Below are 15,264 nucleotides of genomic sequence, written 5' to 3' on the forward strand. Positions count from 1 at the left end.
CCCTGCAACTGGTTCTCAGAGCCATCCTGCCTTTTGAGACTGGAGGTGGCCCACAGCCCTCCGACTAGTAGCCATTGATGGACCTCTCCTCCATGAAGTTATCCAAACCCCTCTTAAAGCCATCCAGGTTGTTGGCTGTCACCATGTCCTGTGGCAGAGAGTTCCACAAGTGGATCATGCATTGTGTGAAAAAGTACTTCCATTTGTTGTTCCTAGACCTCCTGACAATCAATTTCATGGAGTGACCCCTGGTTCTAGTGTTGTGTGAGAGGGAGAAGAATTTCTCTCTCTCCAAATTCTCCAAACCATGCATGATTTTATAGACCTCTATCAGGTCTCCCCGTAGTCATCTTTTTTCTAAGCTAAAAAGCCTCAGGTGTTGTAGTCTTGCCTCATAAGAAAGGTGCTCTCGGCCCCTGATCATCTTGGTTGCCCTCTTCTGCACCTTCTCCAGTTCAACAATGTCCTTTTTAAGATGTGGTGACCAGAATTGTATGCACTACTCCAGGTGTGGTCGCACCATAGTTTTGTATAAGGGCATTATAATATTAGCCGTTTTATTTTCAATCCCCTTTCTAATGATCCCTAGCATTGAATTTGCCTTTTTCACAGCTGCCGCACATTGAGTCGACACTTTCAACAAGCTGTCCACCACAACCCCAAGATCCCTCTCCTGGTCAGTTACTGACAGCTTGGATCCTATCAGCATATACTTGAAATTGGGGGTTTTCGTCCCAATGTGCATCACTTTACACTTGCTAACATTGAACTGCATTTGCCATTTTGTCGCCCACTCCCCCAGTTTGGAGAGATCCTTTTGGAGCTGCTCACAATTAGTTTCGGATTTCACTACCCGGAAGAGTTTGGTATCATCTGCGAATTTGGTATCATCTGCAAATTTGACCACCTCGCTACTTACCCCTGCTTCTAGATCATTTATGAATAAATTAAAAAGCACCGGTCCCAATACAGATCCCTAGGGGACCCCACTTCTTACTTCCCTCCATTATGAAAACTCTCCATTTATACCTGTCCTCTGTTTCCTGTCTTTCAGCCAGTTAGCAATCCACACATGTATCTGTCCCCTTATCCCATGACTGCTAAGTTTCCTCAGAAGTCTTTGATGAGGAACTTTGTCAAAAGCTTTTTGGAAGTCCAGGTAGACTATGTCAACTGGATCACCTTGATCCACACACTCGTTGACACCCTCAAAGAAGTCCAAAAGGTTGGTGAGGCGAGATTTACCTTTGCGGAAGCCATGCTGGCTCACTCCCAGCAGGGCCTGTTCTTCTAGGTGCTTTACAATTTTATCCTTGAGGATGATTTCCACAGGGGCATAACTACCATTAGGCAAGGGGAGGCGGCTGCCTGGGGGCCCCCACGCCTCGAGGGCCCCCCCAGAGGCAAGTCACATGTGAAGTGAGTGTGTATCAGCGAGGGGCCCATTTTAAAATTTTGTCTCTGGACCCACTCCAGCCTCGTTACGCCCCTGGCTTTCCATCAATTTGCCTGGAACGGATGTTAGGCTAACCGGCCTGTAATTTCCCGGATCGCCCCTGGGTCCCTTTTTGAAAATCGGTGTTACATTTGCTACTCTCCAGTCCTCTGGTACAGAGCCCGATTTCAGGGATAAGTTGAAAATTTTAGCAAGGAGGTCAGCAATTTCACGTTTGAGTTTTTTGAGGACTCTTGGATGGATGCCATCCGGCCCTGGTGATTAGTTAGCTTTCAACTTTTCCAGACAGTTTAGTACATCATCTCTTGTCACTACTATCTGACTCAGCTCTCTAGCCTCCATCCCTAAAAAGCCTGGTTCAGGAACAGGTATATGCTCAGTATCCTCTGCCATGAAGACAGACGCAAAGAACTCATTCAGCTTCTCTGCAACCTCCATATCCTCCTTAATAATCCCTTTCACTCCGTCATTGTCTAAGTCGGAAAAGAAACATAGGGGAGACACCAGCAACAGCCACAGGGAGGGACAGTATACAGTGGTCCCTCGACTTACGAACTACTCGACATAAGTATTTTTCGAGTTACAAACGGCAGTTTTAGATCCGGTTTTAGATGCGGTTTTTTCGACTTACAAATTTTTAGATGGGGTTTCCTCGACTTACGAATTTTACATGCGGTTTCCTTGACTTGCCTGCCTGTTTACTGCCTGTTTATTCTTGAAAAGAAATGTTCCTGTGCAGTTTGCAAGCCTTACTGGGGGTCTGGGTCTTTTTTCTAGGCTCCGGAACGCATTAATCCGTTCCCAATGCATTCCTATGGGAAACCGCTTTTCGACTTACGAACTTTTCGACTTACAAATGTGCATTCGGAACGGATTAATTTCGTAAGTAGAGGGACCACTGTACTGAGGTGAATAGGGACTGTTTTTCTCCCTGCTAAATATGAGAGCCTCCATTTTAAATTGTGCTGTTTTGCCCAGATACTATCTGGTTAGCATTTGTTCACCAAAAAGGCACATAGTTTTGGTTTTTGATGCCTTAACATGCATGCAAAGAGAGCCCTGTCCTTTCCCAGTCACTATTCATGTGTATCTCAAAGGAGCAAATACAAAATAACACACAAGCACTTGCTGTTTGAGGTGTGTTTGAGAGCGGTTTACCTAAGAACACATGAAGGACATTCATATGACCTTAGGGGCTGGGGAGAGCTGGGGAGACCTACCTTCCCCCACATGATCTGGGGCCTGAAGAGGGCTCCGCCACCTGCGTGCCCACACAAGCGGTGGGGTGGTGAGCGGCGTGCCGAAGGAGAGGGGAAGGAAGTCCAGTCACCAGATATCTCACAATGCACTGCGTGAGCAATGTGTTGCATTGAGTTACCTCCCAGCTGCTGGGCCACTCCTTCCACCCGGCTCTATGGAAAGGATGGCTGCCAGCAGCCTGAGCACTCATACAACCTCAGCATGAGATAGGAAGCGTGTGCATGTCCTCCTACCTCACTTTTAGCCTGGGTACAAAAGCTGAGCTACCCAGGAGAGGGGACAACTGCCCACTCTTGCCCCTGCCTCTGGATGCCATGATAATACCAATTAAGCTATCCCAGGATAGTGATATCTATGGGAGCAATATTATGCAGAGAGAGAGAGAGAGAGAGAGAGAGAGAGAGAGAGAGAGAGAGAGAGAGTGAGTATTGGATGATATGATATTTGGAATGATTTCACAAGAACCAAGGTCAATGATGCTTGGTAATATCAGAAAGTAATGTGTGTACTTGTTATAACAATAAGCTAACACTCTGCTTTGGGATTCTTATAGCTAATCTGTCTTTGTGCTTTTGAAAAGAGCAGCAACTAAGCTTCCTCATTTTGCAGGTATATTTGAAGAGTCTGCAGTGCTACTCGCTACTCTCTTGGGGCTGCAGTCACATTTCTTGCCTCTTTACCAATACAGTTCCTAGTCTCCTGCCACAATCCTTGGAACAACAACAAAAAAAGTGCTAAGTTGGGCAACATCTCTTAAAACACAAGCACGCGCGCACGCACACACGCACACGCACACACACACACACACACCAACTGTAGGGAGATGATCCAGACCAAGGTGGTTGGGATTGAGATTCTTTCTCTCTGGACTTTTTCTCCAAAAGATGATACCCCACCACAGCTGCTATTTGCCCCCAAATGGCTATTTGCAGCCACTGATTATTTGATTATATCTTTCCTCCAAAGAGCAGCATACACAGTTCGCCCTTTTATCCTCACAACAGCCCTGTGAGGTCATTTGGGCTGTGAGATAGTGAGTGGCCCAAGGTTACCTAGTGAGCTTCATGGCTGAGTAGAGAAGAGAACCCAAGTTCTCCCTGCCTAAGTCCCAGGCTCTAATTGATGTCCCATGCTGACTGCTCCATCAGGAAAGGAAATAAATGCAAACGTGGCAACTTGGTAGCTAACATATGTGAGAGAATACCTTGGCTGATTAGTCATGGTATGAACTTACAAAGCTAAATATCCTGGTTCATCAGATGCATTGTGTATGGCTGAGCTTTAAGGTGCCGCAATGTGGTGTCTTTGGAATGTTGAGAGGAACACACAAATCGAAGGAATCTTTGAACCTTAAAGCCACTGTCGGCTACTTTGGGGGCTAGACCAGTGATTCTCAATTGTGAGGTAGGCCCTCAGTGGCAGACATGGGGCCCAGTGTAAGTAAGTGATGTTGTAACCATGGGCCATAATACAACATTTTTTAAAAAATATATATTAAAACAAAACCCAGTATACAATAAAATTCAGCAAATAATGATGCAGTATTAATTAAGCTGAGACCAGCACTACAGTTTGGAACAAAGCATAACAGATGTAAATTTCTTTCTAAGTTTAAAGGAAAGCAAGGCACGTGTGGCAACTTGGTAGCTAACATATGGGATAGGTCCCAGTGTGTGCAAAGTTCCAGTGAGGTAGAGGGTCTTGAGGTAGGTAGTACCTTCCTCTTCCCCCACACTTGCTCAAAGTTAGACCTGTGTAGACTGAAAGCCCCTGGCAGTGGACCATCACTAATTTGGGAATGTGCGTGACTGCCCCCTTAACTGTTCCATCATTCCAATGTGATTTGGGAAGAAGAGAGTTCAGAAGGAACTGCTGCCCATTGTTTTTGTGTCTTAACTTTTGTACACCACTTTGTCATTGTACAGCACTTGTATAAGACAATATATTAATTTTTCATTCATTCATTCATTCATTCATTCATATGGCTGATACTATACTCCTTTGAGGGAAACAAACTTGTTTCTTAATCTCTCATTCTCTTCTGTTTTCCTTTCTCTCACACACATTTCTCTCTGTCTGATTAGACACACTCTATTCTGTGCTGTACACACAAAGTTGTTATGTAGCATGTTTCTGAGGTGAGTGCCATGGATGTAAGACAGAGATCCAGCATCTCCTGGGAATTTCTTGTATGTAATTTGGGATCTCTGTGTTCCAGGCATGTCTCTGCAGAAAGCACCTGATCCTCCCTCTCAGCTCAAGAAGTCCAGCCTCCCAGTGCAACCAAAACCAGACTGGGTGGTGCCAGAACACAGCCTGTGTCATGTAGAAGTAGAGATTGAGATGGCTCCACCGGGCAGTACAAAGCCTGGAAACTGTGAAACTGGAATTATCCGCAGAACACTCAAGTATTCAGAGACTGATTTGGACTCTGTTCCTTTGAGGTGCTACCATGAGACCAATATTGATGACATCTTGGCTGAGAAAGAAGAGGTGGATTCGGCCATTGAGAGCCAGAAGGACAGCGAGAGCAATCCGAGCTTCACGGGGATCTTGGGGAAAGGGAGTGCTGCTCCAGGAGATCCCTTCACACAGCACATGGGTGAAGAGAATGGCGAATGTTTGAGAAACAGAATACAGGACAATGAAGAAGATGACGTATTTGAAGTCCCACACCAGCAACAGGAGAGGTGAGGGTCTCTCTAGAGTGCTCAGTAGTACCCAGCATGACACCTAGAGTGAGCATTGTTGGCGGTTTTGCTGAAACCCAGAGAATGGAAGCATGGGCTTGACTGGCTTGGGATCATTGGATCTCTCTGTGCAGGGCATGCTCCTTCCTATTAAGACAGGGCTAGGTATAGCCAAGACTTGTCAGGGAAACCCTGTCAGCCGTTGGGGGTGCTGCAGGAGACAGGATATTGTGGTGTCTTGGTTACATTCTAGGGTTGCCAGCTCTTTTGCTTGTTTTGATGTCCCAGTCAAAGCTTTGCTGGTCTTCCCATACTCTCCTTAAGTGCTCTCTGTTCTGCATCGTAAATACCTTTCCCTTCTCCTTTGCCCTTTGCCCTATAACTGCAGGCTACACTGCCATCTCTTGGTAAGCAGCTACTGTCATTGTTCTCACAAATGCATTGTAGATTTTATTTATTTATTTTATTTAAAGTATTTCTATACTGCCCAAAACTTGTGCATCTGGGCGGTTTACAATTTTGCCTGCAATTTCACTTAATTCGAAGTCTAATTTATTGTGCCATGTTGCAGTAATACACCAGCAGCTTTTCCTGAGTAACATCACCAAACACACACTTGCCTACCTCCTTAAAAATCAGAGTATTGCTGAGGATCCATGAACAACTCAGCAGTAAGTAACAAGAGCACTGAGATAGTAATATTACCATACATTGACAGCTGGGGTGGCTGTCACCCTAACCTGCCTTAAAACACTTTGGGGCAGCCCATGGTTGTCATGGCAGCCCTAAAGCCCTAAGCCCCTGTTGGGAATTCTCTCTAGTAAGAGATACCCTTCTATTACAGCAGAGTGCACTGAGGGACAACACAGTGGAGTCTGCCTGGGCATGTGTGTATGCTGAGAGTTAAAGAAACTTGGAGCCTGTACATAGTTTCAAATCAATATAAGGAATCTTTATTAGTGAACTCCATTCTAGATAGTAAAGTGGAGAGATAGGATCTCTTATCTATCTAGCTAGCTGGATGCAGATGGATGGATTCTGCATCTCTGCACAGATGGTGCAGGGAGAGAGGAGCATGTGTGTTGCAAGGGAGAAGAAAGGGAAGGAGGAATAGGAAGTGGCAGGAAGGAAGGAAGTCCCTGAGAGTAGCAATCTACATATCAAAAGGGATAGTGTCAGAGCAGTAGAGAAGGGATGACCAATGTCTTGACCCCTCTAGCCTTCTGACTCACTAATCTGTCCCCCTCTGTCATTGAGACATGAGACAGTGCAGAGTCCTTCACTTCCAACAGCCCCCACTCCATATAGAGGCCTCAACATGACTTTTCCTCCAGGATTCAGAATCTAGGGGATCCAGCACTTCTAGGAGAGTTTTGGGAGCCGAGGATTGCTTGCCCTGTAAGGGTAATTGTAATCGTTCATAGTCAAATATAGACACACACTATATCTTCCCCACCCATTGTATCTTCCCTGATTCCTTGGAAAGGGGCAAAACAGCTATTTAACTAAATTATTAAAAAGTGTAGTAGAATTCTTAGATATGCCCATAAGCACATAAAAACAGCAATTTTGTGGCACCTTAAAGCCCAATAGATTTATTGTGGCAGGAGCTTTCAGGGAGTAGAAGGCACTATCAGATGCATGAAGTATTATCCTCAGTGGGCAGATATACAGTAGTACAGTTGTCCCTCACCTATCGCAGTTTTCCTAATCACGGATTTGAGTATCCGCGACTGGGAAACTGTGACCGCCCTCGCCAACTGCGATCTGAGTATTCACGGTTTGGTGATTTTTTATTTTATTTTGGGGTGGGTTTTTAAAAATAAGTTGAGGGGGAGTCTGAGGGTAATTTTTTGGAGTTCAGCGGGGCATTTCCAGAGTTCAGGGGGACATTTTCAGGGGTCAGGGGCAATTCTTTCAATTTTTTAACCTTATTTTCCCTAAACAATTCCCCTAACCCCTCTTATCCCATTGACTTTAATGCCTCATCTACTGCAAATTTGCTAACCACAAGGGTTTCCAAGAACAGAACCCTTGCGGTTCATGAGGGAAAACTGGTATAAATAAAATTGTAATGGGGCCAAATGGTCATGCAACACAAGAGGCATAGTTCTGTGTCAAGCTTAAATGTACACAGGGTAAGTACACTGGCCACTCACAGCAGCAGTAATAAGTGATGTAGTACAATCATTTTATTTATTTTATTTATTACATTTTTAGACCACCCCATACAAAAAAGTCCCTGGGCAGTTCACAATCATCCTAGTTTTGCTTTGTTAATATGTATAGTGGGAGGGGGCCAGCGTGGTATAGTGGTTAGAGTGCTGGACTAGGACCGGAGAGACCCGAGTTCAAATCCCCATTCAGCCATGAAACTAGCTGGGTGACTCTGGGCCAGTCACTTCTCTCTCAGCCTAACCTATTTCACAGGGTTGTTGTGAAAGAGAAACTCAAGTATGTAGTACACCGCTCTGGGCTCCTTGGAGGAAGAGTGGGATATAAATGTAAAATAATAATAATAAAATAATAATAATTGTCTGGATTTGAACCTAAATGATAAGCATGAAACTTCCTGATAAGTTCTAGTTTAGCAATTTCATATTGGAGTCTCCCTTTTGAAATCTGCTGGTTGCAGAATGACAACTTACAGATCTCTAGCAGAGTGTTCTGGAAGGGTGAAATGTCCTGCTGGTTTCTGAATGCTGTCATTTTTAATGTCAGATTTGTATTTATTATTTTGTGCAGGAAGTTACCTGTTTGTCTTATGTAAACAAGAGAAGGCCATTGTTGGCAGGTGATATTTATTTATTTATTATTTCAAATATTTATGTCCTGTCTTTGTCCTTATGTTATGTCTTATGGCACAACTTTACCTTTAGAATAACAGCCAGGATTAAAACTAGATGACAGTCACAGCAAGCTTTTAAAAGGAAAGTTTTAAAGTTCTTTTTAAAACTAAGCAAAGAGGGAGAGTGACGAAGCACTTCTAGGAGGGCATTCCAAGGTGGGGGGGGGGGGTGGACACTACTGAAAAAACCTGGTCCCCACCAACTAGATTTGTGTCCATGGTGAGGCCAAAAGAAGGACGTGATTGGATGATCTGAGGGCCCTGGCAGATTCATACTGGTGAATGCAGTCCAAAAGGTACCCCAGCCCCAAGCGGTGTGGGGCTTTAAAGGTCAGAACCTAGAACTTTGAATCTGGAAGCAAACTGGCAACCAATGAAGCTGCCGCAGGATAGGGGTAACACTTGTGTAGCAACTAGTGCCCCAAAGCATCCTTGCAGCAACATTCTGGTCCAGCTGAAGCTTCCAAACAGTCTTGAAAGGCAGCCCCACATAAAGTGCATTGCAATTCACAAGTGGCCGTGGTCAATTCTGGTTTCTTCAAGTAGGGTTGCAGCTGGTGTACCAGCCAAAGTTGGCAGGAGGCACTCCTATGTCCCCAAGTTATGGACTTGATCTTTCAGGGGGAGTGCAACTCCATCCAAGACCAGATTTACCTCTCTACTCGGCTAACCAGTTTTACTGACCCAATACACTTCCGTCTTATCTGGATTAAGTTTCAGCTTGTTCACCCTCATCCAACCCAGAAAAGCCTCCAGACTCTGGTTCAGGACATCAGTTGCCTCCCTGGCATCAGCAGATGTAAATGATAGGCAGAGCTAGGTGTCATCAACACACAGATGCCTGTTCTCAGATGACTGTTCTCATGAAAATATGTAGATGTTAAATAGCATGGGATTCAGGATAGAATCCTGTGGCACCCCACAGAACAATGGCCAAGGAGTAGAACAGGAGCACCACCTTCTGGGAACAGCTCTCCAAGTAAGACTGGAGCCACCATAAAATAGTGCCCGAACCCAGAGGGGTGTCCCAGAAGGATACCATGGTTGATGGTATTGAAAGCCGCAGAGAGGTCCAGGACAATCAGCAGGGTCACACTCTCCCATCTGTCTCCCAGCATAGGTCATCCAGTCGTGCAACCAAGGCAGTTTCTGTCCCATATCCAGGCTGGAAGCTGGACTGAAATGGAACTAAATAGTTGTTTTCATCCAGGACCGCCTGGAGCTGAGACACCGCCATGCACTCCAACACCTTGCTCTCAATAGATGAGTTAGAACCTGGACAGTAATCATCCAGAATGGTTGAGTCCAAGGAAGATTTCTGAAAGAGGGGCCTGGTGACTGCCTCCTTTTTTTTATTGGGGTGGGGTACACACTCCCTGTTTCAGGGAAGAGTTTATTACCTCCACAACCCATGACCCCAACCCATCTCTGGCTGCCCTTTGTAGTCATGAAGGGCAAGGGTCAAACACACAAGTGGTAGGTCTCAGACCTCCAAGCAGCCTGTCCACATCTTCAGGCAGCACAATCTGAAACCCATCCATAACAATGGGACCAGATGGTGCATTGGGAGCATTCAGTCCTGGCTCGGCAAAAACTTTAGCGTCCAAGTTGGTGCGGATATGAGCAATTTTTATCTGCAAAATATAAAGTAAATTGATCACAGTGGACTGAGGAGGGTTCATTCTGATGGTCCTTGGGGCCTTTATTCAAGAGTCCCCAAACCACTTGATGACATTGAGCAGACGGAATGGTGGTGAAGAAACAAGATTTTTTTCACCACCACAGAGTAGACTCTAATGTGGTCTCTAGCCTGTGTTCAGCCATGTTCACTTCAAATTTTCTGCCAATGACGCTCAAGCTGTCTCCCAACCTGCTACATTGCCCACAGTTCCCCTGTATATCAAGGGGTTTCATGGTCTCAGATGATCAGAAGAGGGTGCTTAGGTGTGACCATGTCAGTCACCCAACCCATCTCTTCATTCCAGAAGGAGACTAGGGAGTCAATAGGGTCATCTGCTCTTTTTCAGCAGGAAACTCCCCCAGAGCCATCAGGAATCCTTTAGGATCCATAAGTCTCCGGGGGGGCAGACCATCCTAATTGGTGCCCCACCCATGCATAGGCATTCTAGGTAAACTCTCAATCCAATCTTCACCAGATAGTGATCCGTCCATGACAACAGCACTGAGCCCTTGTGGGTAGGTAACCCATGGAATTCCACCATCCAAATCAAGTGAATGGCCCTCAATATGAGTGGGACCAGAGATGAGTTGAAACAAGGCCATGGTTGTCATGGAAGACATGAAGTCCCAAGTCATCCCAGACAAGGTGGTCCCAGCATGGACACTGAAGTCCCCCATGACCAAAGGCCTCAGGGTCCTCAACACCACATACACGATCATCTCAAGCAGGGAGATTGTTAGGCAGCAAGGTGGTACGGCACCCTAACAAAATCACAACTATGTCTCAAGATCCCAAAACCACATGCAGACACACAAAATGACCAGAACAGTGGATGCTACTTTTGGTGAGGGGTGGTGGTCTCCTGGTGCATCAGAGCAACACCACCTCCGCAACCATCCCACCTTGGCTGGTGCTGAACACAAAACCCAGTGGGCACAACTGGGGGAGGTTTACATGATCTCCTTCCTCCAACCAGGTCTCTGTGATACATGCCAGGTCAGCATGCTCATCCAGGATAGTCTCCTGGTTCGCCAAGGTATTCCCATTTACTGAGCTGGCATGTGACATCGCAAGCTTCAAGCAGGATCCCTGTGGATGGGTCCAGAGGGAGCAAGCACTTTGACATAGCTCACACGCTCACACACCTTCCCCTCACCTGGGTAGTCTGACTCCTACCACCATAGCACCCCCTGCCAAGGGCAACCTCAATTATGTGGCCCCCATTCTGCCCTCCGAGACACATTATCTTCGCTCTGTCAGTCTTGCTACTGTGTCATCCGCCTCCTTCCACTGCCTTTATAGACAAAATAAAATAAAAGGTGGTATGAATTCTGATAGCGAGAGAAACAAACAACAAAAAACCATAGATGGGGTGGTGATCCTGCTTCTATTCCTGCAGTTCTTCCTCTCTTCCATGCCAGAGGTTCAAGTGCTGCAGCTTCCCCTCCAGTAGCCTCTGCCTGCTCCTATCATAGCATATCACACTGTCGGGTGAGCAGATGAATGAGCCCCTGATGTGGACCACTGATGTGATTAGGTCCTGTAATCATATTGCCTGAATGGCTATGAGGAGAGAGTTGGCATCTGGGTGTTCTCTGGGCTTGTGTGTTTGTTATTGATGATGCTTGTTGTTGATGAGTAGCATTTTAAGATTAGGGGGCTCTCTGTAAGCAAGGGCAGGCGTACCACTTAAGACCAGTGTGGGGAGGAAGTATAATTGTCCAGGATAGACTGCAAATCACTGATGATACATTTGGAGTCCTTTTAGCTACAGCTGACAAGTGGTGGTTTGTCACTTTGTCTTCTTGGGTCTGTCCAGTATTAGATTATTCATGAGTATGAATCTGGCCTTGTCAATCTCTGGTGGTGGAGTTTTTCACTCCATTGGGAGGGCGTTGTAATTTTAGGAATGCCTAATGTAAATTTTAATTCGCTAGTCTGTCCAATGAGCTGGAATAAATGAGTGGGGGGTTGTCTATAAACAATGGATTGTGTGGTGTGTTCTAGGTAGAAGCTAGAAGCATGCAGATGTGTGTGGCAGCCAGTGGGACTCCATCAAAAAGTGATGCTTCTGTGTTCATTGTGTAGTTATGCAACAGTGTCCAGAAAGTAAAATTGCACCATGAAGTGGTTCAGGCACAGGTTGATAGTGGGGTGAAGTTGTTGAAGTCCTACAAGCATTTCTCAAGGGCAATTGGCCCATCAGTTTTCCAGAGAGTAGACCTTGCACTCTGAGGTACTTCAGCTTCCCTGATAGCTTATACATCTCAGTCTTCCCAAAATCCTGTCTGTCTGTGCCTATATATGACCAAACACACAGACATCTCTAGCTCAGTCAGTGAGTTGGGATGCAGGGGAAGCAAAAGGATTATGTCATTTCACACTCCTGCAGTATCCCCCTCCCATCAGGTGAACCTGACCACTTGCTAGACTCTTAATGACTTCTTAGTGACCCTGAGGCAAGAAAGTGATTCCTAATATAGAAATGTCCTCTGACCTCCAGGACTATTAAACAGCAACCTGCTTAATAAGAGTATGCCAGCTAGTATTAATCATAATCCATTGATTAATACTTTCCCTTCATAACATTGCCCTTTCCCCAACCTTTGAAAACAGGTGGAGGTGGCCAAGTTGGTATTCAGAGCTGGAATGTGGAATTCTGCCCTGAATATTTCTACCAAATTTAATTTCAGTGTCTCAGTGTTTGATGATCTCATTGCAATAGACACAAAGACAAAATGTGCAATGGGTGAGTTAAAGTAAAAGTCTTGCTTTGCTTGGCCAATGTTGAAGAACACCAGACCCAATATAGATTCTGGGGGGGGTGGGGTGGGGGCGGAATCCCACTGCTAACCTCACTGTCTGTCTGCTTCTTGTTGTTTAGCCAGTTACCAAACCATAAGGGAATCCTTATTCCATGGCTACTGTGTTTAGTTAGGTGCCTTTAGTGAGGATGCAGGGTGAGGGTTTTTTAAGTCCAAACATATGAGGCTGTTCTCTCATGCACCCTAACCCAAGCTAGAGAAGGCCAGCCTGGGTTAGGCTATGCATGAGAACTGCCAGGACTGGGCCCAATCTCGGCAGGGCAGCACCACCTAGACCAGCTTTTAAACCTTGCTCTTAGCCGGGGTTATGGGCTTGAGCAAGCCCTTAACCTGGGATACAGGATTGTGTTTTTGCTGGGGCTATGACTCCTAGAGCGCCCGTCTCCTGGGGGAATCGCCCAATGCATCGTGCATGTCATGCAGTGCATTGTGGGATATCTGGGGGGCAGGACACATCGTCCTGGCCTCCAGAGCTCCATGCTGCACCATGCAACATGGTCTAGGAGTGAAATAAAAAAATGCTGAATCATCCCTGACGAGCTGCCTGGCTAGGCTTCTCCTAAAAGTAATCTATATTTCTGGTAGAATTAAAATGTGGCTGCTGCCACCCCTCTTATTCACAGAGCTTGAACCTCCCTGGGCTCAGGGTAGAATCCCAGGGAAACCTCTTAATGGTTTGCTGTTGGATAAATACAAAATTTTTCCACATGTATGCCTACATGGCATGAGAAAAACTGATAGCTGCTGAGTGCTTGAGGATGCTTTTGCACTAGAGAAATCCGCTTTCTGCCCTCTCTTCTTCTCTTGAGCGGGGGGGGGGGGGTGAAGCTGCATGAGGACTACCATCACACCTTCACAGTCCCTTGAAATATGCATACTTTATACAGGATACCAGCCAGTAGAACTTTGATTGATTAAGTGTGGTCATGTCGGTGTCAACTCTTAGTGACCACATAGATAGATTCTCTCCAGGATGATTTGTCTTCAGCTTGGCCTTTAAGGTCTCTCAGTGGTGCATTCATTGCTGAGTCCATCCACCTTGCTGCTAGTCATCCTCTTCTTTTTCCTTCAACTTTCCCCAGCATTATGGACTTTTCAAGGGAGCTGGGTCTTCGCACAATGTTTCCAAGTATGATAGTTTGAGCCTGGTCATTTGTGCCTTGAGTGAAAATTCTGAATTGATTTGTTCTATGACCCGTTTGTTTGTTTTCCTGGCTGTCCATGGTATCCTCAAAGTCTTCTCCAACCAAAGTTTAAACCAAAGTTTAAAAGGGTCCTAGTTTAGTTTAGTTTATTTATTTACAGTCATTGAACAAAAATAAAGCCAGATTCAAAAGCTTCAATACTTTTCTTATCTTGCTTCTTCAAAGTCTAGCTTTTGCATCCATAGTGTCATGGGAAAAATCATTGTCCGAATGATTCTAATCTTTGTAGGTATAGGCATGTCACGGCATCTAAATATCCTTTCCAAGGCCTTCTTGCAACCCTACCAAGTGCTAGTCTGTGATATATTTCTTGACTGCTGGATCCTTTACTGTTGACTGTCGATCCTAAAAGGCAGAAGCGATCCATCACTTCAGTGTCTTCATTATCAATTCTGATAATGCTGTACCTGTTGTCATTAGTTTAGTCTTCTTTACATTTAGTCGTAGTCCCATTTTTTCACTGTGCTCCTTGACTTTCATTACTAGAGCTTGCAGATCATCCATATTCTCAGCTATCAGAGAGTGGAGTCATCAGCGTAGTGCACGTTATTTGTGTTTCTTCCTCCAACTTTAAAACCACACTCATTTTCTTCCAATTCAGCTTCCCTCATTATATGTTCAGCATATACATGGAATAAATAAGGAGAAACTATACAGTATACTTTCTCTTATACCTTGTATACTTGTCCTACAACTTTGCCAATCTGGAACCAGTCTGTTTCACCATGTTTGGTCTGGACTGTGGCTTCCTGTCCTGTGTATAGGTTTCTCATGAAATGTTCTGGGATGCCCATTTTCCTAAGGATATTCTACTTGACATGGTCGGTGCAATCAAAGACTTTTCTGTAGTCAGTAAAGTACATATTGACTTTTTGGTATTCTTTGGCTTTCTCAATTATGCACCAGCAATAATGTGTCTTGTTCCTCAGCCTTTTCTGAAACCAGCTTGAATATCCAGCATTTTCCTTGCCATGTAGATCTCTAATCTGCATTGGATGATCCTGAGCATTATTTTGCTAGCATGTGAAATTAAGGCTATTGTGTGATGATTTGTGCAATCTGTTAAGTCTCCTTTCTTTGGTATGGGTATGTAGACTGACCTCTTCCAATCTGTTGGCCACTGTGTCATTCTCCAAATTTGCTGGCATAGTTTGGTTAGAGCCTTGACTGAGTCTTCTTCTGTTGCCTGCCATATTTCTGTAGCTGTTCCATCAATTTCTGTACCCTTCCAACTTGGTAAAGACTGGAGTGCTGATCTAACTTCATCTTCCCGTACTAGAGGTTCTTGCAAGTCGGGAA

At 45.2% G+C, this 15,264-nt stretch overlaps 1 protein-coding gene across 4 annotated transcripts in view; it reads left to right on the top strand.

Moving 5' to 3' along the window:
* PSD (pleckstrin and Sec7 domain containing) overlaps positions 1-15,264 on the top strand; it is a 140,543-nt gene that overhangs the window by 24,182 nt on the left and 101,097 nt on the right. For all 4 annotated transcript variants that reach the window (XM_053312752.1, XM_053312753.1, XM_053312751.1 and 1 more), the window contains exon 4: positions 4,935-5,406. In XM_053312752.1, coding sequence (XP_053168727.1) covers positions 4,935-5,406 — 472 coding nt within the window. The remainder of the gene's footprint in view (positions 1-4,934; positions 5,407-15,264) is intronic.

The sequence above is a fragment of the Hemicordylus capensis genome, chromosome 3 (assembly GCF_027244095.1).
Source record: "Hemicordylus capensis ecotype Gifberg chromosome 3, rHemCap1.1.pri, whole genome shotgun sequence".
Lineage (NCBI taxonomy): Eukaryota > Metazoa > Chordata > Lepidosauria > Squamata > Cordylidae > Hemicordylus > Hemicordylus capensis.